The 27,740-nt window shown below is 37.3% G+C and overlaps 2 protein-coding genes across 7 annotated transcripts in view; one reads left to right on the top strand and one right to left on the bottom strand.

Moving 5' to 3' along the window:
* The window catches only part of LOC123327573 (dedicator of cytokinesis protein 11), a 90,719-nt gene extending 67,147 nt beyond the window's left edge, over positions 1-23,572 (top strand). For 5 of the 6 annotated variants that reach the window (XM_045164397.1, XM_045164395.1, XM_045164396.1 and 2 more), the window contains 8 exons: positions 4,526-4,648; positions 7,700-7,813; positions 8,346-8,492; positions 15,031-15,241; positions 15,616-15,806; positions 16,246-16,346; positions 17,807-17,945; positions 23,101-23,572. In XM_045164397.1, the coding sequence (XP_045020332.1) occupies positions 4,526-4,648; positions 7,700-7,813; positions 8,346-8,492; positions 15,031-15,241; positions 15,616-15,806; positions 16,246-16,346; positions 17,807-17,945; positions 23,101-23,223 (1,149 nt within the window). In that variant the 3' untranslated portion in view covers positions 23,224-23,572. Of the gene's footprint in view, positions 1-4,525; positions 4,649-7,699; positions 7,814-8,345; positions 8,493-15,030; positions 15,242-15,615; positions 15,807-16,245; positions 16,347-17,806; positions 17,946-23,100 lie in introns of those variants that run through there. The other variant, XM_045164399.1, reaches the window with a different exon arrangement.
* Positions 1-27,740, bottom strand: part of DOCK11 (dedicator of cytokinesis 11) — a 509,230-nt gene that overhangs the window by 275,488 nt on the left and 206,002 nt on the right. The gene's annotated exons all lie outside the window — the stretch shown is intronic.

Here is a 27,740-nt window from a genome sequence, read left to right as displayed (position 1 = left end):
ACTCTTTTGTGTTCTACAGTAATAATTTATATGTGCTTTTCATTTAAGGTATACAGATAGAATCATATTCTCCATAGTGCCATTTTATGTTTCAGTTTATATAATAGGGCTTCTTCCTCATGCCCTAGCCAATGGAAAATAACTGCCACTGATTTACAGGTTTTATCAAAATGAAAGATACAAACTAGTGTTCATTTAGTGGCTTCTTTATGTAGGTGAATTAACCCATTAATAATTTAATTTGTTTTAACACTGCATTTCTGACTTTTGATTTGAAATAGTTTTAAAGAAAATTTAGCATACAATAAAATGCACACATATTAGGTGGACAACTTGATGAATTTTGACAGTTGTCTACACCTGTAGAACACCATGGTAACACATTACTATGAGAAACAAAAAAGTAGAACATGTGCATTACCCCAGAAAGTTCCATTGCGCCCATTTCCAGTCAGTTTGCCCAGCCCCAATATCTGATGTAGATTAGTTTTAACAGTATTTGGTGTCATAAAAATGAAATCATTCCATATCTACCTTTGTATCTGCCTCTTTTGGTTGGCAGAAATTTTTGGAGATACATCCATACATCTCGGGAAGTTTTATATGTAACATTATATGAAATTGTCAAGCGTTTTTAAAAGTGGTTGGACCATTTTATATCCCACCAACAATGGATGAGAGTTCCAGCTGCTTCACTTCCTCACCAACATTAGCTGTTGCTAATCTTTTCATATTTTTGCCATCCTATTAGACATGAAATGGTATCTCACTGTGTTTTTCATTTGTATTTCTCTGATGCCTAATGGTGTTGAGCATTTTTCATGCAGTCTTTGTCTTTCATTTATCTTTTGTGGAATGTTTGTTCAATTCTTTTGCCCATTTTAGAAAGTGCATTATTCTTTTTGTTGTTGATTTATGGGAGTTATGTCTATATTCTGGATATAAGTCCATCATCAGATATATGTGCTGCAGATTATTTACCAGTGTTTGATTCGTTTATGTATTTTCTTCACTAAGTCTTTTCTTGAGCGGAAACTTTTGGTTTTGATAAAGTCCAATTTACTCTTTTTTAATGGTTTATTTGTGTGTGTGTGTGTGTGTGTGTGTGTGTGTGTGTGTGTGTGTATGTTTGGTCTGAGAAATCCTTCCTTACCTCGAGACTGTGAAGATATTGCCTGATATGTTCTGCTATGAACTTTGTTCCTGAGTTTTATGTTTGAGTCTACAGTCTCTTTAGAATTCATTTTTGAGCATATAATGAGATAGAAGTCAAGATTCATTTTTTGTAGACAGGTATTTACATAGTCCACACCATTCAGGGAGAAATAAAACTTCTTGCACCCCTGCTGAATTGCTTTGGCACCTTAGCTAAATTTCAGTTCTTTATATGTTTGTGATCTATTTCTCGACTCTGTTTTGTGCCACTGATCTATTTGACCATGTTGATACCAATATCACACTGTCTTGAATGCTGCAAGTTTGTAAGTTATGGAATAATATAGTGTTAGTCCTTCAACTTTGATCTTTTTCAAAGTCACTTTGGCTATTCTGTATCCTTTGATTTCCATATAGAATTTCAGATCATCTTTTCTCTTTCCTCAAAATAGCCTGCTGGAAGCTTTGTCGAGATTTTGTTACATTTATATATCAGTGCGTGGAGAATGGATAGCTTGAACAATACTGAGTCTTTCAATCAAGTCTTGTTTAGGTTTTTAATTTCACCCAGCAATATTTTGTGCTTTTTCAGAGTAGAAGTCCTTTCCTGGATATTTTGTTAGATAATGGATGTTCTGACGCTACTGGAAATAGTATTGTTTGTTTTTTTAATCTTGTTTTTCAATTTGTTGTTGCTACTATACATAAATACAGTGATTCTATATGTTGCTCTTATGATCTGCAACCTTGCTAAATCCTCTTGCTTGTTTTAGTAGTTTGTATATTCCTTAGGAGTTTCTACATACACCATCATGTCATCTGCACAGAAAGATAGTTTCACATTTCCTGATCTCTTTCCCTTCTCTCTTTCTTTCTCTCCTGCCTTATTACACTGGCTAGCACCTTCAGCATAATGTTGAATAGAAATGATAAGAGCAGACAGTTTGACTTGTTCCCAAATTGAGGAGAAGAGTGTTCAGCCTGCAGGTTTTTAATAAATGCTCTTTATCAGATTGAGAACAATCTCTTCGATTCCCTGTTCTGGGTGGATTCTTTTTTAACATTGCGAAGGGATATTGAATTTTTTCAAAGTCTTTTTCTGCAACTATTGCTAGACATCACGTTTTTTCTCTTTTATTCTGTTTTCATGGCTCTTTCTGTTTACATTGGATTTTTTCCTAATTGTAAACCAACTTTACATTCCTGGGACAAACATTACTAGTTTTTAATAGATTTTTTTGTGATTTCCCCTAAGTTCCTCCTTTCAACTGTTATTAGAAAATTTAACTATTAAATGTTAATATATAGATTATTCAAGTAGCAACATTTAATGAACATCTATTTACTACCACCCTGCTAGTGACTGAAAAAAGCAGTATAATAAATATATTTTCCCTACACTTAAAGAGTCACAGCCTACTTGTAAAGTTAGATACATATATAATGGGCAAGTATAGTGATAAATATCCACCCAGTGTGGTATCATAGTAAGAAAAATTGGCTTCTTGTGTCGCTACTCTGTGTTAATCAGGAGAAGGATCCTGGAAGAGGTGAAATCTAACTTTTCTTACACGGTTAACTAAGTGAAAGGGATTAAAGGACACGAGGGTACAGAATGGACAAAGGCACAAAGTTAAGACAACACTGTGGTGCTTCAGAGAAACTAATAGTAGTTCATCACTGCTGGAACATTAGGTACAAGGCTCGCTTGAGGAGCCATGATTTTATAAAATATCAGCCAGATCGCTGCAAACCTTGTGTGCCAAATGAAGGAATTTGTCCTTAGTTCTGCAAATGATGGGGAGCCATGAGATTACAAGGGAAGAGGGATGTAGTCTGGTTTGTATTTTAATCGAAACCCTCTGGCAGATTTGTGGAGGATAGATTTGAAAGTGCCAAGGCTGGAGGCAGGAGGATCTGTTAGATAACAATAATGATGTCCTGAATCTTAGCAATGAGAGTAGAAATGGAGAGGAAGGGTCAGATTTGAGAAATATTTAGGAAGTAAGGGTGGCAGAACTTGGCGATGAACTGATTAGAAGATGAGTCAAGATTGAGAGCATATTAGTTTCCTAGAGTTGCCATAACAACGTACACAAACTGGGTGATTTCAGACAATAGAACTTTATTGTCTCACAGTTCTAGAGTCCAGAGGTCTGACATCAAGGTGTCAGCATGGTCATGTTTCCTTTGAGACTCTGGGTAGCAGCCTTCCTTGCCTCCTCCTAGCTCTGCTGGTGGCTGTTGGTCTTGTCGTTCCTTGGCTCGTAGCTTCGTTACTCCCGTCTCTGCCTCTGTAGTCACATGATGTTCTCCCTGTTCGTCTCCGTCCTTTTGGAGTAAGCCTCACCCAGTAAATCCCTCCAGCAAGTAAGTCACTCCGGTGTGATGTCACCTTCACTCATTATCTCCAGTGACCCTATTTCCAAATAAGGTTACATTCTGAGGCACTGGGAGTTAGGGCTTCAGCTTATCTTTGTGAGAGACACAGTTCAACCTATAATAAAGAGTAAAGTCAAAATTGCTTTTAATTTTCTAGTCTGTAGGATATGACCCACTGGCTAGGTGGGAAACACAAGGAAAAGAGCTTTTTAGAAACAAGATAAATTCAGAATGGACTAGAGGACATACATTAAGAGCCGTTGTAGCAGTCAGTTTTATAGGACTGAAATTCATCTCTTTAAGATACAAACAAACTGTTAAGACATATGGATAGCATGAATAATCGGCATCATCTTTTCATTGCTGAGAACATGCTATGATGGTTGTTTTATAGTAGCTGTTATTATGGCAAAGTCAGAGATCTCTATAGTGAGGTATTATACTATCATTCTCACTGGTTTTCAAGCCAACAGTTAGGAAGGAAGCATTGTTGACCAAAATCACATCATTTTAATAAACCCCGATGTAACTGATGCAGCAGCTTGAAAATTGTGAAATTACCTTAAGACTCTATTAACTGCGTATAAATATAATTTTAGTAGAAAGCAAAAATCATGGACATTTATAGGCTTAGTGGAATTTACCCTGTTAGACATTTAAATATCCTCAGTTTGGAAAACCATATCCCCTTTTAAAAGTACTTCTGAACATGTTACCTTATGTAAGTTTGGTTAACATCTTTATTATGTGCTAAACAAAGTAAAGAGTAGTTTTCTATTGTCAATATTAATTTCTTACTTTTAAGAATGTGGTTTCAATTTCAAGTGTTTCAAGCATGTCATTTAGAATATATATTTACACAACTGTACTCCTGTGCATTTCCTTAAATTTAGTATGTTCTGTTTTTCATTCATTTGAAATAATTCAAACTATATTTGCACAGAGCTCAAGTATCTCTAATTCTTGATTGCATTTTTTCTCAATGCAGGAAGTTTTGCTGGAATTGCTAGAACAATGTGTGGATGGCTTATGGAAAGCAGAGCGTTATGAAGTAATTTCTGAAATTTCCAAGTTGATCATTCCAATTTATGAGAAACGTCGAGAGTTTGAGGTAAGTAACGGAAACATTTGCATCATTCACGTATATATTTTATTTTGGTCTTAAATGACTATCCTTAAAAAATTCTGAAAAGTCCTAAAATTCCAGTCCTACCTTATATTCATTTAAATTTTCCAAATCAAATTAAGGATGCAATGTTTAAAATATAAATTAAAATTAGCATTATGCCAGTTATTCTCACAGCAGTTTTATCTAGCAATCTTCCCTTCTCCACTCATGGCAGAGAACAATCCATGTTGTCCCTCAGACACACAGACAAAAGTTACTGGATTTCCATGTGGTCAGGGAAGAGATAGAGGTGTGAATCACCTCTTTTCAATTTGATGGTGAGGCTAAAGTTGCTAACAGATGATAGTGGGGGGATAATAAGTTACTAGGAATTACCCTTTTATGAGGAGCTTTTCCAGTTTTGTCTGCCACATAAATCTTTGATCAAGGAGAATTAGTAAAAAAATTGTAGTTTAGTTATTGCCACCAGCACTCAACAGGACTTTTTATATTCAAGAATCTGAGTCTATAGCATAATTTTCCATCCCTGCTATGCTGGAAAGGGGTGATTTAGGACTCAAGCCATTTTTAAAAGCAAAGCAGTCTATCCTTAAATATATATAACAAGTAGCCTTTCATTGTTGAAGTGTCCCAGAGTGAAAACATACATTTAATGTCATCTGTGTAGTGTTCTAATCTCTTCTCCAAATTGGCTCTTATCAAACTCACTCTTTCTTCCTGGGTTCTGAGTCTTCATACTCTTTGCCCTGCTTTTGCTGTATATGGGGACATGCCTGAAAAATCCTAGTGCAGCTCAAGTGATTATATTAAAAAGTGAGAGTTAAGTAATTAAATCTATGTTATATAGATGACAAAGGTTAGCCTATGAGACGAGACAAGAATTGGCATTGCTCTTTCTGTCAAAGCATTGCATCCTAAGAACCTTTGTAAAAGTGCCAAAGTACCTACTCTCTTACTCTTAAGTTGAAGACCAGGTTATTAGAAACCCAGAGAACATTTTGCTACTCAATTGACTAATAGGGAAAAAAGAAAAATATATCTTCCCTACACATTAAAGAAACAATAGGTCCTATTGGGGAACTACTCCTTTTCCTTATAGAGAGCCAAGGTATGTATAGATTCTGAAGCATCCTGCATGGGATGAAGTAACTTTTCAGTGTTCTTTATGGGATGGGCTGAAAAGTGTCAGCCACAGCAGCCATTAAGGAAGGAAAACTTCCCTCAAATTGACTTCAACTGCAGAAAATAGTATGGAAAGAATGTGAAAGAAAGAGCATCTGCTTCCAGGTCCCCTTTTAGTATTGAAATGAAATTCACCAGCATACAGTGAACCGTTTTCTAGTTTGCAGTTCACTGGCATTTAGCGCATTCTTAATATTATGCTCCCACCACCTCTCTCTAGTTTCAAAACATTTTTATCATCTCAGGCAAAACTCCATCTCCTTCAAGGAACCACTCTTCACCCCCTCCCGCCCCCCACTGGTGACCACTAATCTGCTTTCCGTCTATGGATTTGCCTGTTCTGGATGTGTCATAAAAAAGATGAATACAAGATGTGACCTTTTGTGTCTGGCTTCTTTTACTTAGCATAATATTTAGAGGTTCATTCCAGTTGTAACCTATATCAGAACTTCATTCCTTTTTCATGGCTGAATGATATTCCATGGTATGGCTACGCCAAAATTTGTTTGTATGTTTGGGTTGTTTCCACATTTTGGCTATTTTAAAGAGTGCTGTTGTAAACAGTTATGAGTAAGTTTCCGTGTGGGCATGTTTTTGTTTATCTTGGATAGATACCTAAGAGGGGAATTGCTGAGTTGCAGCGTAATTCTATTAACTTTTGAGAAACCACCAAATTGTTGTCCCTTTTACCTTCCCACCAGCACATCTGGTTGGCACTTGTGTTTTGGGGTTCTTATTAGAACCTAGTGAATGTGGCACCCTGCTGCTGCTGCTGCTGCTAAGTTGCTTCAGTCGTGTCCGACTCTGTGCGACCCCATAGACGGCAGCCACCAGGCTCCCCCGTCCTGGAATTCTCCAGGCAAGAACACTGGAGTGGGTTACCATTTCCTTCTCCAATGCATGAAAGTGAAAAGTGAAAGTGAAGTCCCTCAGTCGTATCCAACTCTTAGTGACCCCATGGACTGCAGCCCACCAGGCTCCTCCGTCCATGGGATTCTCCAAGCAAGAGTACTGTAGTGGGGTGCCATTGCCTTCTCCATGTGGCACCCTAGTGAATGTGAAATGGTGGCACATTGTGGTTTTGATTTCTGTTTCCTCAATGACTATGATTTTGAACAGCTTTTCATGTCTTTGTTGGCCGTTTTATATAGTCTCAGGAGAGGTGTCTATTCAAGTCCTTTGCTCACATTTAAATTGGGTTGTTTATCATTTTGTTGCTGAACCATGAGAGTTCCTTATATTTTTTGGATAAGAAAACATCAGATATGTGACTTGCAAATATTTTCTCCTGTTCTGTATGTTGTCTTTTCACATTGTAGATAATGTTCTTTGCATAGTGCATTCCCTTTTTCTGAGTGTGTAGAATATATTCTTTGGAAGTGTCTGTGAACTTGTTATAAAAGCATTCCTCTCTCAGGCTTATACTGTTATTTTTGTGTCTGCATTTTACTTTCCTCTCCTAAAGTGTTTGCATGATTGTTTATTCCCATCTCTCTACCTTAGGGCTCTAACAAAGCATTTTGCTTCTTTTTCAGCTACAATAATTCAGGCATAAGGAAAAAAGTAGTCAATAACACAGTACTTTTAATGTATATACTACCATTGAGATATGGATGACATGAAGCATGATATTTAGAATTACAGTGTTATTTGACCATTTTAAGCTCTACCCTCTCACCTAAAGTTGTTAATGTGTTTTTTCTGTGACCATGGGAGAAGGGAGTGTGAATGACCCCACCAAAACCATTTTGAAAAGGAAATAGTATTCCTTTTTTCCCCTTATGCATTTATTGTAGACATTTCATAACTAACCAAAAGATCAAGCTAACTTGTTTATTCTCATATTTTCAGAAGCTTACTCAAGTTTACAGAACTCTTCATGGAGCTTACACAAAAATTTTGGAGGTTATGCACACAAAGAAAAGACTTTTAGGCACTTTCTTCAGAGTTGCCTTTTATGGCCAAGTAAGTATGCTTTAGTTCATCAAGTTGTTTTCCTTTTTAAACATTCACCTTTGAATTATTAGATTACCGTAGCAGCAGGTACTGGCTCTAGGATTCTGTCTAGGTAAAGCACCTGTCAGAACAGCAGGTGTGACACTTTACTCCGTGTAATGTTCACTTTGGTTTCCAGATCTAAATCCACTAGGTCAGAGGACAGCGTATAAGATTTGAATGTTTCCTTCAGTTTCATTTTCAGTCAGGCTTCTTAAATGTTTATTTAATACGGAGTACTGAAAGTTTTCAAATAAAAATCAGGTAAGTATGCAAGTGATGAAAAATCAAGTGTAAAAACATTCAGGCCAATGATACGCTCATATGACTGTGAGTTTGAACGTTCTCATTTATTTCAGCTACAATATATGCATGTGGTTTTTAGTACCATTGTTTAAAATCTATTTCAAATACATTATTGCTGATTACTTAGTGGATGTTCTTTAAATGCTATATTTGCTCATAATACTTATAAATTATTGTATGTTTAACTTTATAATAGTCTTTTTTTGAAGAAGAGGATGGAAAGGAGTACATCTATAAAGAGCCAAAGCTCACCGGCCTCTCAGAGATTTCCCTGAGACTTGTTAAACTTTATGGAGAAAAATTTGGTACAGAGAATGTCAAAATAATTCAGGATTCAGACAAGGTAACATGCCCTGCATTTTGAAATCATTATTTATTAGTTCCAAATGTGGCACATTGCTTCTGACTTTTTCCTTTTTTAGCTGGTGGAAGAGAGGCATGGGAAATAGAGTCTTTCCAGATCCTGAAAGAAAGGACAGGGGCTTTGGAATCAGAGAGAAGGATTCAGATCTCCATTCTCTGCCACTTGCTAACTGTGCGACCATGTTGAATTTACTTAACCTCTCTGTGCCTCATCGTTCTTGTTAGTAAAATGAACTTAATAGTAGTGCCTTCCTCATAGAGTTGTTGTTGGGATTAAATTAGTTAAGGTATGGAAAGTGATTGAGTTCTTGATACATAAAAAAGCCTTCAATAACAGCATAGAAGCTAGCATGCTCAATCAATGGTAGCCATTATTGTTACCACTATTGTGCCTCATGATTGTCAATTTCATACTGTATGAATAAAATCATCTGAGGTGGGACATCCCTAGTGGTCCAGTGGGTAAAAGTCTGCCTGCCAATGCAGGAGACACAGGTGCGATCCCTGGTCCAGGAGGATTCCACATGCTGCGGGGAAACTAAACCTGTGCACCACAGCTACTGCACTGGCGCTCTGAACCCCACACACCACAACTAGAGAGTGCTCACTGCTCATTGCAACCTGAGAGAGTCCACAAGCCGCAGCAAAGAAGATCAAGTGTGGCCAAAAATAAAAATAAATAAATAAGGGAGATTAAAAAAAAAATCATCTTATGACACACATTTCACTCTTAAGATAGCCTTAGTTCAGTAGCTATATTTGCAGTGATGTAGGATTAGGAGAGATGCCTTGATCTAAAGATGATCCATCCCACTAGACCCTGCCAAGGCAAGGATGAGAAAGGTTCCAGCAAGAGAGGCTGTTTCTTAGAGACGCATAGTTCCTTATAGACAGAATTGCAGATGAACACAATGGGAATGACTGATTGTCCTTAGTCACCATGGGCATGTTCAGGATGAGAGCTGATTTTTAAGGGAGGAAAGCCCTTTAACACAGTGCACGATCTGCAGGCCCCAGAAATACGTACCGAGTGACTGGGATGTGCATGGTGCTCTGCAAAACACTTGATCGCTAACAGGCAGCATTGCCAGAGTGAAAGGCCCTTGGCGATGGTAAAGACACTTCATTTTCTACCGTGAAAATGATCTCTTCACTTTGTAAATTTAGCTATATCTTATGGAGATGATTTTATCTTGAACATATGCCTTAGATGTTTAAAAATAGGTATACTGACAGGTCAAGAATTCATTAATATTTGGCAAAACCTCTCTGCTTCTTATCAGTTTCAGTCTTCTGTGTTGTTTTATTGAAATAAGACCACAGAAAATTTTCTCTTTTGTAGCCAGCAAGTTTTAGGCTTGCTACCACACTAGTGATTCTGTAAATGGAAAGTTATTAGAAAGCCAGGCTTGCAGAAAAACATGCAGTTTTCTACTTTATGCTGCCTCTGAAAACCTGGCCAACAGGCACTAATGACAAAGCACCATCAGGCAGCTGGACTCCTGACCCTCTTTGTAAACACAATATTTTACTCACTCTTCATAGGCAACGGATAAAAGAAGCAGTTGCTACTTTTAAAATCCTTCTTCTTTCTTAATGTGTGGAATTAAAAATTTTAACCACTCTTTTACTTGCCAAAGAATAAAATCTGCCTAAGGGCACAAACAGTTTAAAGAACAGTGGGCAATATTTTCCAGTATTTTAAATGTACGTTTCCTGGACCCAATAATTTCACGTTTAAGATTTTATCTTATAGATGTACACACATAAAGATGTATGTTTAAGATGTTTATTGCTCTTAAGTTTATATAGCACAAACCTCGAAACAATCTAATGTCCATACGGTTAAGGACGTGGTACTGCCTTCATAAAGGATCTAACTAAACTACTTAAAATATTTATGTTTGTATGTAGACCAATCAAAATATATTCTTTTTATATAAATTTATTTATTTTAATTGGAGGATAATTACTTTACAGTATTGTGATGGTTTTTGCCATACATCAATAGGAATCGGCCATAGATGGAATGATACAAGTGTTAACCATGGTATCTCAAAGGAGAGAGTCTAGAGTCTTATGGAGAAAAAAACCATTTTTTACTTTTCAAGTGTACTTTTTGAATGTTTTACCATATACTTAGTTCATTTTTATAACGTTAAAATCAGTCTTGATCTCTTCTAGGCTTTGTGTTATTTAGATAATTAGCTTCAACTATTTCCTAAGTTTCTCTGGAGAAATCTAGATATTTAATGGGAAAAAAAATAAAGAAGTTTTGAATATAGGCTTTTTGGAAAAGTTTTAAAAGCTACTAAGAAAGTTTCTATCTCTTGTCACAGCATTAAATACGGTCTTTGCTGTGGGTTTTTCACAGTGGCCCTTGATAGGATTGTAGTCATTTCTTTCTATTCCTAATTTGTTGAGTGTTTTCATTATGAAAGGGTGTTGAATTTTTTTTTTTTTTTTACATTTTGTCACATGTGTTTTCTGTATTGATTGAGATGATCGTGTGTGTGTTTTTTTTTTTTTCCTTCATTCTGTTAATGCAGTGTATTCTCCCCTGCACTGGATGAAGGATCCTTAACCACTGCACCACCAGGAAAGTCCCCTATACTAATAACTTTATAATGTATTAATCTTTTACATCATGGAGAAATAAAAACGAATTGTGTTACTATTGTTATGTTCATACTAGATTTTATAATTACCCATGTATTTATCTTTACTGAGACCTTCATACAGGTTTGAATTACTGTCTGATGCTCTTTCACTGTGACCAGCAGGACTCCCTGTGGCATTTCATATGGGGCAGGTCTAGTGGTGACAAACTCCTTCAGCTTTCTTTATCTGGGAATGTCTTAATTTTTCCTCACTTTTAAGGACAGTTTTGCCAGATATCAGTTCAGTTCAGTTCAGTCTCTCAGTCGTGTCCGACTCTTTTGTGACACCATGAACCGCAGCACACCAGGCCTCCCTGTCCATCACCAACTCCTGGAATTCACCCAAACCCATGTCCATCGAGTCGGTGATGCCATACAACCATCTCATCCTCTGTCGTCCCCTTCTCCTCCTGCCCTCAGTCTTTCCCAGCATCAGGGTCTTTTCCAATGAGTCAGCTCTTCGCATCAGGTGGCCAAAGGATTGGAGTTTCAGCTTCAACATCAGTCCTTCCAATGATCACGCAGGACTAATCTCCTTTAGGATGGACTGGTTGGATCTCCTCGCAGTCCTAGGGACTCTCAAGAGTCTTCTCCAGCACCACAGTTCAAAAGCATCAGTTCTTCGGCACTCAGCTTTCTTTATAGTCCAACTATCACATCCATACAAAACTACTGAAAAAACCATAGCATTGACTGGACGGACCTTTGTGGGCAATGTCTCTGCTTTTTAATATGGTGTCTAGGTTGGTCATAACTTTCCTTCTAAGGAGTAAGTGTCTTTTAATTTCATGGCTGCAATCACCATCTGCAGTGATTTTGGAGCCCCAGAAAAATAAAGTCAGCCACTGTTTCCACTGTTTCCCCATCTATTTGCCATGAAGTGATGGGACCAGATGCCATGATCTTAGTTTTCTGAATGTTGAGCTTTAAGCCAGCTTTTTCACTCTCCTCTTTCACTTTCATCAAGAGGCTCTTTAGTTCACTTCCTGCCATAAGGGTGGTGTCATCTGGCTATCTGAGGTTATTGATATTTCTCCTGCCAGTCTTGATTCTAGCTTGCGCTTCTTCCAGCACAGAGTTTCTCATGATGTACTCTGCATATAAGTTAAATAAGCAGGGTGACAATATACAGCCTTGATGTACTCCTTTTCCTATTTGGAACCAGTCTGTTGTTCCATGTCCAGTTTTAACTGTTGCTTCCTGACCTGCATACAGATTTCTCAGGAGGTAGGTCAGTTGCTCTGGTATTCCCATCTCTTTAAGAATTTTCCACAGTTTATTGTGATCCTCACAGTCAAACACTTTCACACAGTCAGTAAAGCAGAAAGAGATGTTTTTTTGGAACTCTCTTGCTTTTTTGATGATCCAGAAAATGTTGGCAGTTTGTTCTCTGGTTCCTCTGCCTTTTCTAAAACCAGCTTGAACATCTGGAAGTTCATGGTTCCCGTATTGCTGAAGCCTGGCATGGGGAATTTTAAGCATTACTTTAGTAGCGTGTGAGATGAGTGCAATTGTGCGGTAGTTTGAGCATTCTTTGGCATTGCCTTTCTTTGGGATTGGAATGAAAACTGACCTTTTCCAGTCCCGTGGCCGCTGCTGAGTTTTCCAAATTTGCTGGCGTATTGAGTGCAGCACTTTCACAGCAGCATCTTTCAGGATTTGAAATAGCTCAACTGGAATTCCATCACCTCCACTAGTTTTGTCAGATATAGGATTCTTGATTAATAGATTTTTTTTTTTTTTAGCACTTTGAATATAGCAGCCCACTGCCTTCTGGCCTCCTAAGTTTCTGATGGGAAATCTGACCATCTTATTCAGGATCCCTTGTATGTGACATGCCATTTGTCTCTTGATTGTTTCAAAATTCTCTCTTTGGCTTTGGCTTTTGACATTTGATTTTAATGTGTCTCACCATGGGTCTCTTAGAGTTACCCTGCTTGGTTTGTTGAGCTTTGTGTCTTTCATCAGATTTGAGTGTTCACCCATTATTTCTTCAGATAGTCTCCCTGGCCCTTTCTCTCACTTTTCTGCTTCAAGGACTCCCATAGTGTGTATGTTCACCTGCTGGATAATGTTCTGCAGGTTCCGTAGCTTCTGTTCCTCTTCATTTTTTTTCCTTTGTGTTCCTCTGATCCATCATTGATCTGATCTGATCTTCAAGTAGGCTCACTATTTCTTACACCTGCTGCAATTTACCTTTGAATGCCTCTGGTGACTTTTCATTTCAGTTATTGTATTTTCCAGCTCTGAAAAAAAGGTTTTTTGGTTTCCTTTTAGATTTTCTAGCTATTTATTGATATTGACATTTGTTGATACATAGTTTTCTTGACTTTTTCCACAGCTTCCTTCAGTTCTTTGATCATGAATACTGCTGTTTTAATGTCTTTTTCTAGGAGATCTGCTATCACTTTTTTTTCAGTGATAATGTCTATTGGTTTATTTTTCTTTTTTGAATGGGCCATACTTTCCTATTTCTTTGTATGCCTTGCAATTTTTTTTGTTGTTGAAAACTGGACATTTGTATTTAATATTGTGATCTCTCTGGAAATCAGATTCTGTCCCTGTCCCAGAGTTTCCTGGGTTTTGTTGTTGTTTTTAATTGTTGTAAGCTGTGTCTGTCCCAAGAATCAGCCTGAGGTGTAAATTTGGGATCTTCTCAAGTCTTTTATGAGCCTGTGCCTTCCCCCTGAGCATGCGCAGTGACTTTCTAGTCACCCTCACTTATGCAGTTGCCTTTGAATGGCCTAGTATTAGATGTCCGGCTCCTAAGAGTGGATGGAGAGGAAAATTAAGAGGAGAGGAAAGGTGCTGGTCTGTTAAATGCCCTGAAAGTCACTTTAGGCAGAGGGGGATGCCATTGCAACAAAGGATGAGGTGGTATAAAAATGGCCACAGCCTCTTTGACTGTCCCCCTGTGATCAGAAGCAGCAATCAGCAGTCATAGCACAGGTTCACAATATTTGGAAGACAGAGTCTTTGTTCTGGCTTGTCCTGGCTCCTACAAGCTGTTCTAGGAATATGCACACAGCTATCTGCTGTCGTACTTGAGGGATGAGGTATGGGTTGCTGCCACTGTGCCCAGAGTTAAAATTGAACAAAATCAAATTTAAGGCAATTTTCTGTCCAAGTCTTCCCCTGGAAGTTGCAAGTCTTCAACAGACTCCAGAGTTCCAAAATTGTTCCATCAGATAGGTAATGATGGTATAACTATTGTCTCTATAAGAAGGTAGATGTCTGGAGCTCTGCCATCTTCTGAGAATCCTATCTGTAATAGGTATTTTTGGAGGTGGAATTCAAATGTGCAGTTAGCCATTTTAATATATGGGGAACACATGTATAACCGTGGTGGATTCAAGTCAATGTATGGCAAAACCAGTATAGTATTGTACTTAGCCTCCAATTAAAATAAATAAATTTATATTAAAAAATAAAAATAAATAAAAATTAAAAAAGAAGTTGAATGTAACATAAAAGCAAATAAAACTAAATAAAAATTTTAAAAAAGCAAGTGAGAAAGCAATGCTCAGCATGATCTCCAGTTTGTAAATAAATACATAGGCATAGAAAAAAAGATTACAAGGAAATATACGAGAATGTAAATATTGGTCATTGCTGAGTGGTAGCATTGCAGTTTTTTCTGTCTACATTTCTATAATCTCCAAATAAGCTTCTGTAACTTCTTAATAACCAGAAGGAAACAATCCTTGAAGAAAGAGCAAAGACTTCTTCCAAGTGTGTATTTATCTCACAGTGTATTCAATGACTGTTCCTCAGTTGATCTCAGAGGTGTTAGTAGCTTACCTGTACCCCATTTTCCATTCTGTTGAATAAAAAAAACAAAACTTTCTTACTTTCCAGGTAAATGTCAAAGAACTTGATCCCAAATATGCTCATATCCAAGTCACTTATGTGAAGCCCTACTTTGATGATAAAGAACTCACAGAAAGAAAAACTGAGTTTGAAAGAAACCATAATATCAACAGATTTGTTTTTGAGGCTCCTTATACATTGTCAGGCAAAAAGCAAGGCTGTATAGAGGAACAGTGCAAACGCCGTACAATCTTGACTAGTAAGTAGGACTTGGCATAACTTCTTTGTTTGACATGATCTTTTTTGATACATACAAGCAGCAGCTGGTCAGCAGGAAAATGTAACTAAAACTTTAATCATTTATTGTCCTGCTGTTCAGTCACTCACTTACACAAACATGGCTATGTTATAAACCATTCCTTTCCCATATGTAATTATGTAATTCATGATTAGTCTGAGTCGTCTCACAGAAAATTTGTCCTTCAGTCCTGAAGTAATAAAGCACCTATTTGGTCTCTAGGGGATTTTTCCAGAGAAAATATAGGGAGAATTAAGCACAGTAGATTTCTGTTTTACTTTGGCTATTTGATTTGCTGTCTTAAAAACTCATTTGTCAATCTTAATCTTTAATAGCTTCTAACTCGTTTCCATATGTGAAGAAGAGGATCGCTATAAACTATGAACAGCAGATTCATTTAAAGCCAATTGATGTTGCCACTGATGAAATAAAAGATAAAACTGCAGAGCTGCAAAAGCTTTGCTCCTCTGCTGACGTGGACATGATTCAGCTCCAACTTAAATTGCAGGGCTGTGTTTCAGTGCAGGTATGTTGGTTGCTAACCATTATTAAATGTTTCTTGTTGTTCCTCTCACTTTCATAAGGGCACAGAACAAGCACTAATTGTAATTGTCTTATAATACTCTGATTGGGTGCAAAAACCTCTACATTATTTATTAATTTAATAAAGACATTATGTTCAGTTTCTGTAAATTTTTTGTCGTGTCAGAGAGCTTTAACATAAATCCCTCTGACTATAGCCAAGCCCTATATTTAGACAGGAGAAAGTGTTAAGTAATTTGTTAGAGTATAATTTTGGCAGATGATTTGCTTTAATCTTTTTCAAATAAATTTATAGTAAGAATAGTAAATATGTTTCTCAGGTATGGATTTTTGTATATTGTATTCTTTTTAAAAAGAGAAATGAAAAAATTACTTTTTGATTACATCCTAACAACTCTCATTTTTCTCCTTTTGTAATTTAGGTAAATGCAGGTCCATTAGCATACGCAAGGGCTTTCTTAAATGACAGTCAAGCTAGCAAGTATCCAGCCAAAAAAGTAAATGAGTTGAAAGACATGTTTAGGTAAGTGCTTTGTAGTTTTCAGATCAGACCTCTAGTTTTTTTTACTCCATTGTCTTCTTAAGTGAAATCAAAATATTCACCAAATAATGTCCTTCTAAAAAAATTGTCTGTTCCCTTTTATAACGTTTAAGTTACCTTCTAATGGTATTTTAGGTAGTCAGGAAATGTGTGATCTCTTTCTTGCTGCAGAACTGTAACAGTGTCCTAGTGACCCAAGGCGTTAAATACGACAACGACTTCATTGCTGTGGATATTGTGACACAAACACAAGCCCACATTCATTATGTGATTTCCTCCTCTGCCTGACTGAGCTCATGTCACAGCTTTTCCAGACCATTTAGGCTAGGAAGGGTTGGATAGGTTTGCTTCTATCCTGTATCCTTAGTTCCACTTGGATTCTGCTATTCTAGGGCATACGATAATCTTTTCTGGACTGAGCATCCCTCTAAGCCAATGCATGTCTGAATGGTTGTGCAGTAGAAAAAATCTGTTTCTTATATAAAAGCACTTAGATTCAGAATAAGAGAGACAGATAATTTAAACAGACTGAGTAGAAAGATAATTTCCATTCATTTGCTCCTGACTTATTTCATTTACTTTTCCTATCTCTGTATTATCAGCTGTTTCAGGTTACAGAGTAACCACTACTCATTCCCTTGTAGCTCAGTCAGTAAAGAATCTGCCTGCAGTGCAGGAGACCCAGGTTCGATCCCTGGGTTGGGAAGATCCCCTGGAGAAGGAAATGGCAACCCACTCCAGTATCCTTGCCTGCAAAATCTCATGGACAGAGGAGCCTGGTGGGCTGTAGTCCACAGGGTCTCAAAGAGTGAGGCATGACTGAGAGACTAACACTTACTTACTTAGTACTCATTCATTCAATGTTTATTAATGCCTGGCATGTACAAAAAGATTCTGCTCTTTGCTATGACAGGGATACAGCACAAATGGTCAGTGAGGTACTTTGTCCCCTAAGATTTGCATTCTAATTATGGACATGAAACATAAACATATGAAATAATTATAAAAAAGGTTTTTATGATAAGTCATAACCTCTCTGTTGCCACTCTTACCAGCCAGGGCAGATACTTCATGCCTATAAGCACCCAGCACTGTACTGGGTACATAGCCCCAAATAAATTATTTTTCAATAACTGACATTATCTATAGATGTTAATTAATGTAAGTGCAAGCATAGCTGACATCATATCAAGTGACTGAGCAGGCAGGCTTCCCAGAGGGTATATATTTCAAGCCAGGTTTGGAAGGAGATAAGAAACCAGAAGACAAAGATAGAAAAGGAAAGATATTTCAGACTTAGGAGTTGGCATTAGCAAAAACACAGAAAATATGGGGTTCTAATCTTCCTTTTAGGCAAGCCGTGGTTAAAGTAAATATGAAATTGACAGTGCGACTTTTGAGTAATAAGTAACAAAAACTTTATCTTTGATCTTCATCTACAGGAAGTTCATCCAAGCATGCAGCATTGCACTGGAACTAAATGAGCGGCTGATTAAAGAGGATCAGATTGAATACCATGAAGGGCTCAAGTCAAATTTCAGAGACATGGTGAAAGAATTGTCTGACATTATTCATGAACAGGCAAGTATTAGGGTGATTGAAAACGAAAACATGATCTGGGTCCCTAAAGTGTTACTTAGCAAACCTATTAGTTTGAAATAGTATTACCTTGAAATTACTTTGTCTCTTATTTTAAAATTGGTTCTTATATTCTTTACCCATATAAATGATATAATGCCAATCAGATTTAAAGCAATCACTGACAATTGCTTTAGCCGTTGTGTCAGATGTGAAACTATTTTGTTCTTTGTGCCACAGTGCCATTAGAAGTGAATAGTTGTGCAAGTGTGAATTAATCTAATGTGAGCATGGCTAAGGTCTCTCAAGAAGGATCCTAGATAAGTACCAGATCCCTAAATGAATACCCCTGTCTTAGATGTAGGAACCTGGATACAGTTGGCCTTCCATATTTGCAGCTTCCACATCCTTGGATTCAACCAACTGCAGATCAAAAATATTTGAAGAAAAATTTCCAGAAAGTTCCAAAAAAGCAAAACTTGAGTTTCCTGTATGTAGGCAGCTATTTACATAGCATTTACATTGTATTAACTATGATAAATAATCTAGAGATGATTTTAAAGTACAGGGGAGGATATGCATGAGTTAAATGCAAATACTGTGATTTTATATAAGGGTCTTGAGCATCCTCAGTTTAATAGCCATGGGAGAACGGGGACAGTGGTCCTGGAACTAATCCTCTGAGGATACCGAGGGACAACTGTACTATCGTTTAGGTGAGATCCTGAGTCAGTTCCAAAATTCAGGAATTGTCTTAATACCCAGATAGCCTGCAAAACTTTTTTATAATACCTAGCATTTTAATATTTGACTGTTAATGTCAATTATAGCTAACTTAGTAAAACACAATCTGAAACATATAGAGGCAAAGATCTGCTCACCACTGACAGCCAAATCATGTCATAATTAAGCAGTTAAGACTTTTATAGATCTACTTGCCTTAAAACCAGAGTACTCCTGAATTATCCTGGTAAATGTCATTCCTATATTAGGCTCCTGAAATCTGTGTTTACAACCACTCTATACATGGATTGTCACTCAACTAAAAGTCATGGCCTGATGGTCTGGTCCCTCAGTGTCTGAGCCCTATCGAGCTTACATAATGTCTTTTTGCTTTCCTTAAGAAGGGCAACAGACAATAAGATCAATATTTACTTCAGAAACTCTTCAGACTCTCAATTTTTTTTATGAAATTAAGACCCCTTAAAAGAAACAAGGATAACTACAGCCCTTTAGAGAACACATTCTTATTGCTGGTTCCAGAAAGGAGAACCTCCTCTGTCCTGGTATGAGCATTTCACTGCTTGTCTGAAGACACTCCCCTGGGAGAGACCATCACATGGAGGGTGTCCTTACAAATAGACTAACCATGGTTAGTGCCAAAGGACTGCAGTGTAATGATGGGGAGGGGGAGAAGAAAGATTTCAAAGAAAACAGGAGCTAGTTGACTATCTCTGCTATAGGAGCTAGTTGACTGTCTCTCCTCTAGCTAGAAGAGCTAGCTATCTCTTATGGTATCTTGTATGCTTTCTCTCAGAAAGGACTTTGGAAAATTTGTTGTAATTAGTCCAAAGTTGAACTGCGTGACCAGGAGTCCAATTTTCTAACCATGGTCATCTTCTCAGTATGGAGAAGCCAGGCAGCTAGACTTTCATCATCCATCTTTCAATGAGATGAGTCATCCCACTCTCCTGCTCTCCTATTCTCATGGCAAGGAATCTCGCCAGCCTGAGGAGTCTGGACTCAGTGATGTTTCCTATTTTTGTCATCTTGACTTCTGTTAGCCCACTTAGGAGTGAGTGTAAACCGTCCCAAGGCATACCTTTGCCTCTCAGTTTTCCGAGGTCCTTTTTTGTCTCCTTCCCAAAGCAGTCCGGTGATCAGGACTAGGCAGGCAGGGAATCATTCCACTTCCTTTATTGTCTGTATCTCAGGTTCAGCCCCTGAATACAGTGGGGATATGCCTCTCTTCACCCTCACTCTTCTGGGGTATGTTGAAGTGTTAGTCACTCAGTCGTGTCTGACTCTTTGTGACCCCAGGGACTGTAGCTCCCCAGGCTCTTTTGTCTGTGGAATTCTCCAGGCAAGAATACTGGAGTGGGTTGCCATTTCCTTCTCCAGGGGATCTTCTGAAGCCAGGGATCAAACTCAGGTCTCCTGCATTGTAGGTGAATTCTTTACCATCTGAGCCATCTGGGGAATACTTTAATCAAATAGACTACATAATTTGTTCCTAGAAACTGTCCAGTTTATAGGGTTCTATTCTCCATTGTCCATAGGAAAAAACAGCAAAACTCCTCCTTTACAAAAATATAAAACAATTATAGCATTTTAAGCCAATATATATTACAGTTATAGGGGCTTCCCTGGTGGCTCAGACGGTAAAGCATCTGCCTGCAGTGTGGGAGACCTGGGATAGATCCCAGGGTCAGGAAGATCCCCTGGAGAAAGAAATGGCAATGCACTCCAGTACTCTTGCCTGGAAAATTCCATGCATTGAGGAGCCTGGTAGGCTACAGTCCATGGGATTGCAAAGAATTGGACACGAGTTAGCAACTTCACTGGTATATTACAGTTAAAGAATTTGCATGCAACTGTATGACCTATCCTTGAACTCTAAATTATTCAAATTGAAAGCAAATTATTCAATTTACTGCTATTATGATGATCAAGATATTTAGAGCAGTCATTCTATACAGTTCTTTCTTCCTTGCTAAAAAAACAAAATTGAACTGATGTTGTCATTCAGTTACTCGGTCATGTCTGACTCTTTGCAACCCCATGGACTGCAACACACCAGGCTTCCCTGTCCTTCAACACCTCCCGGAGTTTGCTCAAACTCGCATCCATTGATTTGGTGATTACATCCAATCATCTCATCCTCTGTTGTCCCTTTCTCCTCCTGCCTTCAATCTTTACCAGCATCAGTCTTTTCCAGTTAGTCAGCTCTTCGCATCAAATGGCAAAAGTATTGGAGCTTCAGCTTCAGAATCAGTCTTTCCAATGAATATTCAGGGATGACTTCCCTTATGATTAACTGGTTTGATCTGCTTGCAGTCCAAGGGACTCTCGAGAGTCTTCTCCATCACCACAGTTTGAAAGAATCCATTCTTCAGCATTTAGCCTTCTTTATGGTCCAACTCTCACATCTTTACATGACTACTGGGAAAACCATAGCTTTGACTAGATGGACCTTTGTTGGCAAAGTAATGTCTCTGCTTTTTATTCAGAGTCAGCTGAGTCAGTTTTAAAGATTTTGGCTTTATTCCGTGATTCATGAGTCTGGCTGCATCCCATCTGGCAGATAGAAAGGAGCTCTGAAGAGTCATAGAAAATGGAAGCCTTTTACAGGTAGAAGGAGTCAGGTCAAGGAAGTTATTCTAAAAGAGACCTGATTGTTTCAGGCAAGGTCACCTTCCTCTGGGGCACAGCAAGGGTCTGTCCAGTGAAGTACCTCACTAGTGCTGACCAGGAAATTTCAAACTTGAAAGTAATACATGTACTTTTTTGACTAATTCAGATTACCTGCCTGGAAAAGACTGAAACTGCAGTTAGGTTGATATTAATTCTCAGGTGATGTGGGTTTAGCACAAGTGACTCCATTTTGGGCCTCTTGTCTCTGTCTCTCTATCTCTCTCTCTCTTTTTAAATTTATTTGGCTGCACCATGTCTTAGCTGTGGCATGTGGGCTCCAGCTCCCTGAGCAGAGACTGAACCCAGGCCCCCTGCACTGGGAGCGTGGAGTCCCATCCTCTGGACCACCAGGGAAGTCCCTTGCCTCTTTAACACCCTGAAATTTGGGTTTTATGAATCTGCTGTCATATTTTCCACCTGTCTTTCTCATTGAATTTCTATAAACCATGGCTTTTTAGTTCTAGAGACCAAATTTTAGACCCTTGATATTATATATTCTCCTATAGTTTAAATTCTTCTATATTCAATATTGATAGGTAACCAAGAAAAGTCTTACTTTCTATTGGTTTATATTTATGAAATCTGCATTGTCATGATGTATCCTATTTAGGTGTACCTTGGTTTGGGCAAATGTTGACTTTTTAGTGAATTTTTGTAAATCAGCATTTCCAATATTTCCATATAAAAGAGAGCTCTTTTTTTTAGTCAGACACTTGAGATATATTATTTCCCAAAGGAAAATATAATACAAAAGAAGATAAAATATAGCTGTGTACTGAAATGTGAGTTATCTGTTTCGCTCCATAAATGATGACTTGACAAAAAGATATGGCCTGGCTATTCCTTGACCCTTTTCAGTGTTTTCTGTTACACTATGCCAAAATATGAAGTTCTTTCTCTTTTAAGAGGAAATTTTTCTATTTTACGTATTTTATATAAGACATGATTTGCAGCAGCACAAATGATATGACCCATTTCTGCCACCAGAAGCCAATTTGCAGGCTTAATACTGAAGTTTCAAAGCTAACTTGAGAACCTAGTATTGAAAGCTTGAAGCCTAAGTTGGGACTGTGCAGTAAAGAGGTTGGCTGTGATGTGTATGCTGTTCTTCCATCTAATCCGTGCATGAGATATCAGTTGATTTTGATCACACAAAATGGATAATTTTTAAAACATATATACTAATATGATTATATGTATATATTTATGAAGTTCTTCATTTCCAAGAAAAATGTTTTGCATCAATTAGTTTACATAATTATGGTATACATTTGAAAATTTGACTTATTTTCTCTTAAAATTATTTATGAAATCTCCAGGGAAAGGGCATGGGTATCAGGATATTTGAAAAGCCCCCCAGTGAACTTGAGAACCACTCTTAGCAGATGATCTATAAACTCATATCAAGCAGTTCATTGTTTAGGCTCTTGTTATGACCATCTGCTAAAAATTTTTTTTAAAGACTGTGTTACCTCTCAGTTTCTGTTGAATTTTGCATTTTACAACCTTTCATTTTTCTTAATGAGTAACCAGATCTTTTCTGCTTTTTTGATACGCTGCCTTTGTAATACAGCTTTGAAGATTTGAGTCGGTAATGTTTTTCTTTGCTCTTTCTGCTTTATATCATTTTAAATAGCTAAGTGTCAGTGATAAATTGGAATATGCCTGTGATTTTGTATACACATACCTTTTTTGGCCATGGCTATTTTGCTTAGTGATAAACATGCCATTTCTTTCGTTTTAGATAATACAAGAAGACCCAATGCATTCTCCCTGGATGAGCAACACATTACATGTATTTTGTGCGATTAGTGGTACATCGAGTGACCGAAGTTATGGTTCCCCAAGATACACTGCTGAAATATGAGGACATGCAGATGTCAAGTGACAACAAGACTGAACTTTCTCAGGAATATTTGGAGCTGTGCAAATGTTAAAAATTTAAAGATTTGTTATACACAGAGTGTTTCCTCCTGACACCAAAACCTTCATGCTTTCATACAGGGTGCTTACATATTTGTAAATATTTAAGCAACTTGAAAGTGCCTGGAAAATTGCACCACTGTGCTTAGTTTGTACTTTTTTAGGTAAATCTATATACTGAGAAGTAGAGCTCAAAAACTTTAATTCGATTTGCTTAATTGTCACTTAAAATATTAATGGTACTGTGTAAAATTGTATAATGGAACACAATAAAAGGTCAAACTTCTTTGTAATTAGAAGTGAAGGAAATAATACTTTGAACTTAGCATTTTTCTTGACAGGAAGCTAAATTTATTATCATACTAATCCTTGGAGAATAAATTGATAAACTTTTCGCAAAACATGGATACTTCCAACTGAGGAGATAATTTGAAACCTTGCCTTCGAGTGGTCTAGACTGGGCTAAAGGAAACAGAAGCATTATGTGAAAAGGAAATTTTCACAAAGAAAGGATATGTATATAGAAATACGGGGCTTACCAGTCCTTCAAATTTTGATCCAATGATGCTAGGTATTCCAGTCAGTGGTCTCGCTAACATACGAGGCGAGGGATTCCTTTGTGGCCTGTGTTTGCCTAGCAAGCAGCCTTTGTTGCGAAAGCTTCATCAGCTGAGGCTGTCCATACAGCTAAACAAACATCTCTGAGATTTGCAGTTACTTCTAAGTTTTAGCAGCAGAGTCTGAGGGTAGGGATTTTGTAATGATGACTTTCTTCAGTTTACAAGGTTAATAAGGATTTTGATAGAACTTGATGATCACAGCATTTCTTGGGTCAGTATCCATAACCACCATGTTTTTAGCAGCTGCTGGCTAAGGATTGCATCTCTAACTATGAAGAAACCTCAGATTAACTAAATAATTCAGGAGAAACCAAGATGTGAAGGACATTTTCACCTTGAACTATCCATAAAATTTTGGCTGCCTTTCATGTAAACATTAAGTCCTAGATTTATTTTTCATATGTAGTTTAGCCTATCTTATAGACATTAAAAAAAAAAAAAACACCAGAAAACAGACACTGAAGTATAAGTGGATTGCATGGAGCTTTGGCTTTTTAAATACTCTGTGATCAAGTAAATCTTAGAGATCATTATGCACCTGTCTTGGGCATATTTCTTTACATGTTATTTTTAAGCTTTCAGGGGAGCATGAAATTACTTATAAAAGATTAATTTTGTATTTTAATAAGGGATTCAGAAATTCCTTAATATCTTGGAGTCACGTGAAGAGTTAGTTTCACCTTTAAAACTATTATATGTGGCACATATATGTAAAAAAAACTGTCACCCAGAGAGAGTGCTGCCTTCTGAGAATGAGGCATCTTAGGGAAACTTGAGTGCTCTTTTGTCAATGACCAGTCCCTATCCTATCCCCCAGTATATACTGTGCCCTGTGGGTCATTTTAAAAAGTGTAACAAATGACCTGCCCTCAAGGAAGTTGCAGTCTAGTTGAGGTGGCAAGATAGACATGAAATTAAATAATACAAGAATTAACAATATAAGACAAGATAAGTTGTCTATGAGGACTGCCAAATGAATGACACTGTCCATAACTCATATCATATTCAAGGGATGAGAAGCTGCTGTGAGTGTGAATGTTCAGGGATGACTTCATGGAGAAAGGAAAGCCTTGAATGGGCTTTCAAAGATGAGAAGCTATTCTAGGCAGGAGGACCATCACGCGCAAAGGTGTAGAAAGATTTTGTAAAAGTTCAGGGTACTGGTGAAAGGACCAGTTTTGTTCAAGGGAGTAGTGGATGCTAAATCTAGAAAGACTATTTAGACCTAGATATTGGAAAGCCTTGAATACCAGGATAATAGTATTTTGACTTTACTCAAGAACAGGAGGAAACCAGTCAAGGTTTTTGAATGGAGAGATTACTTGACTAAATATTATTTTTATGAATGTAATCCTTTATATTGCTGCCAGATGCCTTTGAGTCTGAGAGAGATGGACATATGGAAACCAGTTAGATAGTTATTGCAGTAATCTAATGAGTCCATCTATGGGCTCATAGATGTGAACAAGAATGGAGAAAAAGGACAAGTGCAAGAGATACTATGTGGAAAGATTGGGCATGACTTATTGATGGCTAAGGAGAAAAAAGGAAAAGCTAAAGATAATTTTGTGTCCTGTGGCCAATGAGTTCTCCAGGTCATGGCAAAATTTTATGGGATTATTTTCAATAGCTTCCAAACTGAGGGTAGAAAGGTATATAGAGACAACACGGTGGGTTAGACTAGAGAAAGCCACTAAGTATGCCTTGAAACACTGCGTATGTTAGGTATTACTGTTTATATAGTTTAATGATTTCATGAAGTGATTTGGCCTCTACAGATGAATTCACATCAAGAATACATTTCTGCTATACTGATTATTTTTTCAATTAAGCTTGACTCCAGGTTCCCTGGAAACTACTGTTTTGACAGTCTTTGAACAGCTTGTAAACTGTGAATAAAGTCAGCATAGTGGTGTTAGCTTATCACAAGAATGATAACCCATAGAGAAAGTAAGCAATTCCATGCAGGTTTTCTGAGTAACCAGTGCACCAATGGCATCATGTCCATAGATGGTATTGTTATTGTTACCATATTTATATGAATTGACTGCATATATAAATACTGTATCTTTTTAAAAATGAAACAGCAGCAGTGGTAGCAACAGCCTTGGAACTGTGACCAACATATCGTAGAACTAGAGATGACTCACTGGTTAATTAACAAACTAAATAGGTCAGCATGATAAAAACCCAAGCCTTTGATTATAAATACTAGTCTATCTGTAATGCAGAACCTGAGCAATGTATTGAAATCTTAGGAATTTCCTAACTGTTGAAAATCTTAATAATGAGATACATATTTCAGGCTTCTCATACACAAAATGGTGGGCTGCCTTCAGTCTTCTAATAACAGTACACTATACTTCACTATCAAAACACAGGGAGAGGAGTAGAGTAAAAGACGATTAGGGGTGGGGAATGGGTTTTATCACAGGACTATTCCCCTGTCCTGGAAGTTGACCAGTAAGAGTGCTTTGTTCATCTTGTTCCAGTGACAATGCTTTCTTTCTAGTCCCTAGCCACATAATGGTTCCTCTAAGAAAAGTGTATATGTATGTTTATCCAACTCCAGATTGACGTTGCGACTAAATTCTTCAAAGATTGTGTTTCTATGTATGGCATCTTAAGACTTTTTCCAACATACTTTCTTGTCTTCTGTTTTCCTCTTTGTTAAGCTGTAATTTGTACACCTTGCAATTCACCCATTTAAAATGCAAATTCTGTAGTTTTTAGTGTATTCACGGTTGTGTGACCATCGCCACAATTAATTTTAGAATATTTTCATCACTTCCAAAGGAAACCCTATACTCATTATCAGTCAATCCCATTGCCCACCATCCAGTCCCCAGCCCCTGACAATCAGTAATCAACTTTTCTGTATCTATAGATTTGTATCCTGGACATTTCTTATAAATGGAATCACATACTGTGTGGCCTTCTGTGACTAGCTTCTGTCATTTAGCATGATATTTTCAAGGTTCATCCATGTTGTAACTTGTATTAGAATTTCACTCCTTTTAATGGCTGGATAATAACTCCTTTTGTATGAATATGTCATATTTTGTTTGTTTATCAGTTAATGAACATTTGGTTTGTTTTTGCTTTTTGGCTATTGTTGATAATGTTGCTATGAACATTTGCCTACAAGTTTTTCTATGGGTATGTTTTCATTTGTCTTGGGCATATACCTAGGAGTTGAATTACTGGGTCATATGGTAACTATGTTTAAACTTTTGAAGAACTGCCAGACTCTTTTCTACAGTAGTTGCACCACTTTACAGTCCCAGCAGCACTAAATAAGGATTTCAGTTTCTCCATATTCTCAACAACACTTGTTATTATCTGCCTCTTTCATTACACCTTCCTAGTAGGCGTGAAGTGGTATCTCATTGGGGTTTTTATTTACATTTCCCAAATAATTAATGAAGTTGAGCATCGTTTCATGTGTTTGTTGACCATTCTTATACGTTCTTTGGAAATACGTCTATTCAGAGTGCTCACCCATTTTTAAACACTGGTTTCTCTGTTGATCGTTGAGTTGCAAAAGTTCTTTATATGTTCTAGATGCAAGTTTCTTATCAGCTATATGATTCCCATATATTTCTGCGTGTTGACTTTTTACTTTTGTAATGGTGTTGAGTCAAAAGTTTTTAATTTTGATGAAGTCCAATTTCTCTATGTTTTCTTGTCGTTTGTGCTTTGATGTTGTATCTAAGAAGGCGTTGCCTAATCCAAGGTCATGGAGATTTACACCTATATTTTCTTTGAGTTAAAAAAATTTTTTTTTATTTTACTATTTACCCATACTTTATTTACAAATTGCAAGTCTTCTTATGGTACA

The sequence above is a fragment of the Bubalus bubalis genome, chromosome X, assembly GCF_019923935.1.
Source record: "Bubalus bubalis isolate 160015118507 breed Murrah chromosome X, NDDB_SH_1, whole genome shotgun sequence".
In the NCBI taxonomy this organism is placed as follows: Eukaryota; Metazoa; Chordata; class Mammalia; order Artiodactyla; family Bovidae; genus Bubalus; species Bubalus bubalis.
Note: the sequence above shows the minus strand (reverse complement) of the source record. Positions and strands in the feature narration are given on the sequence as shown.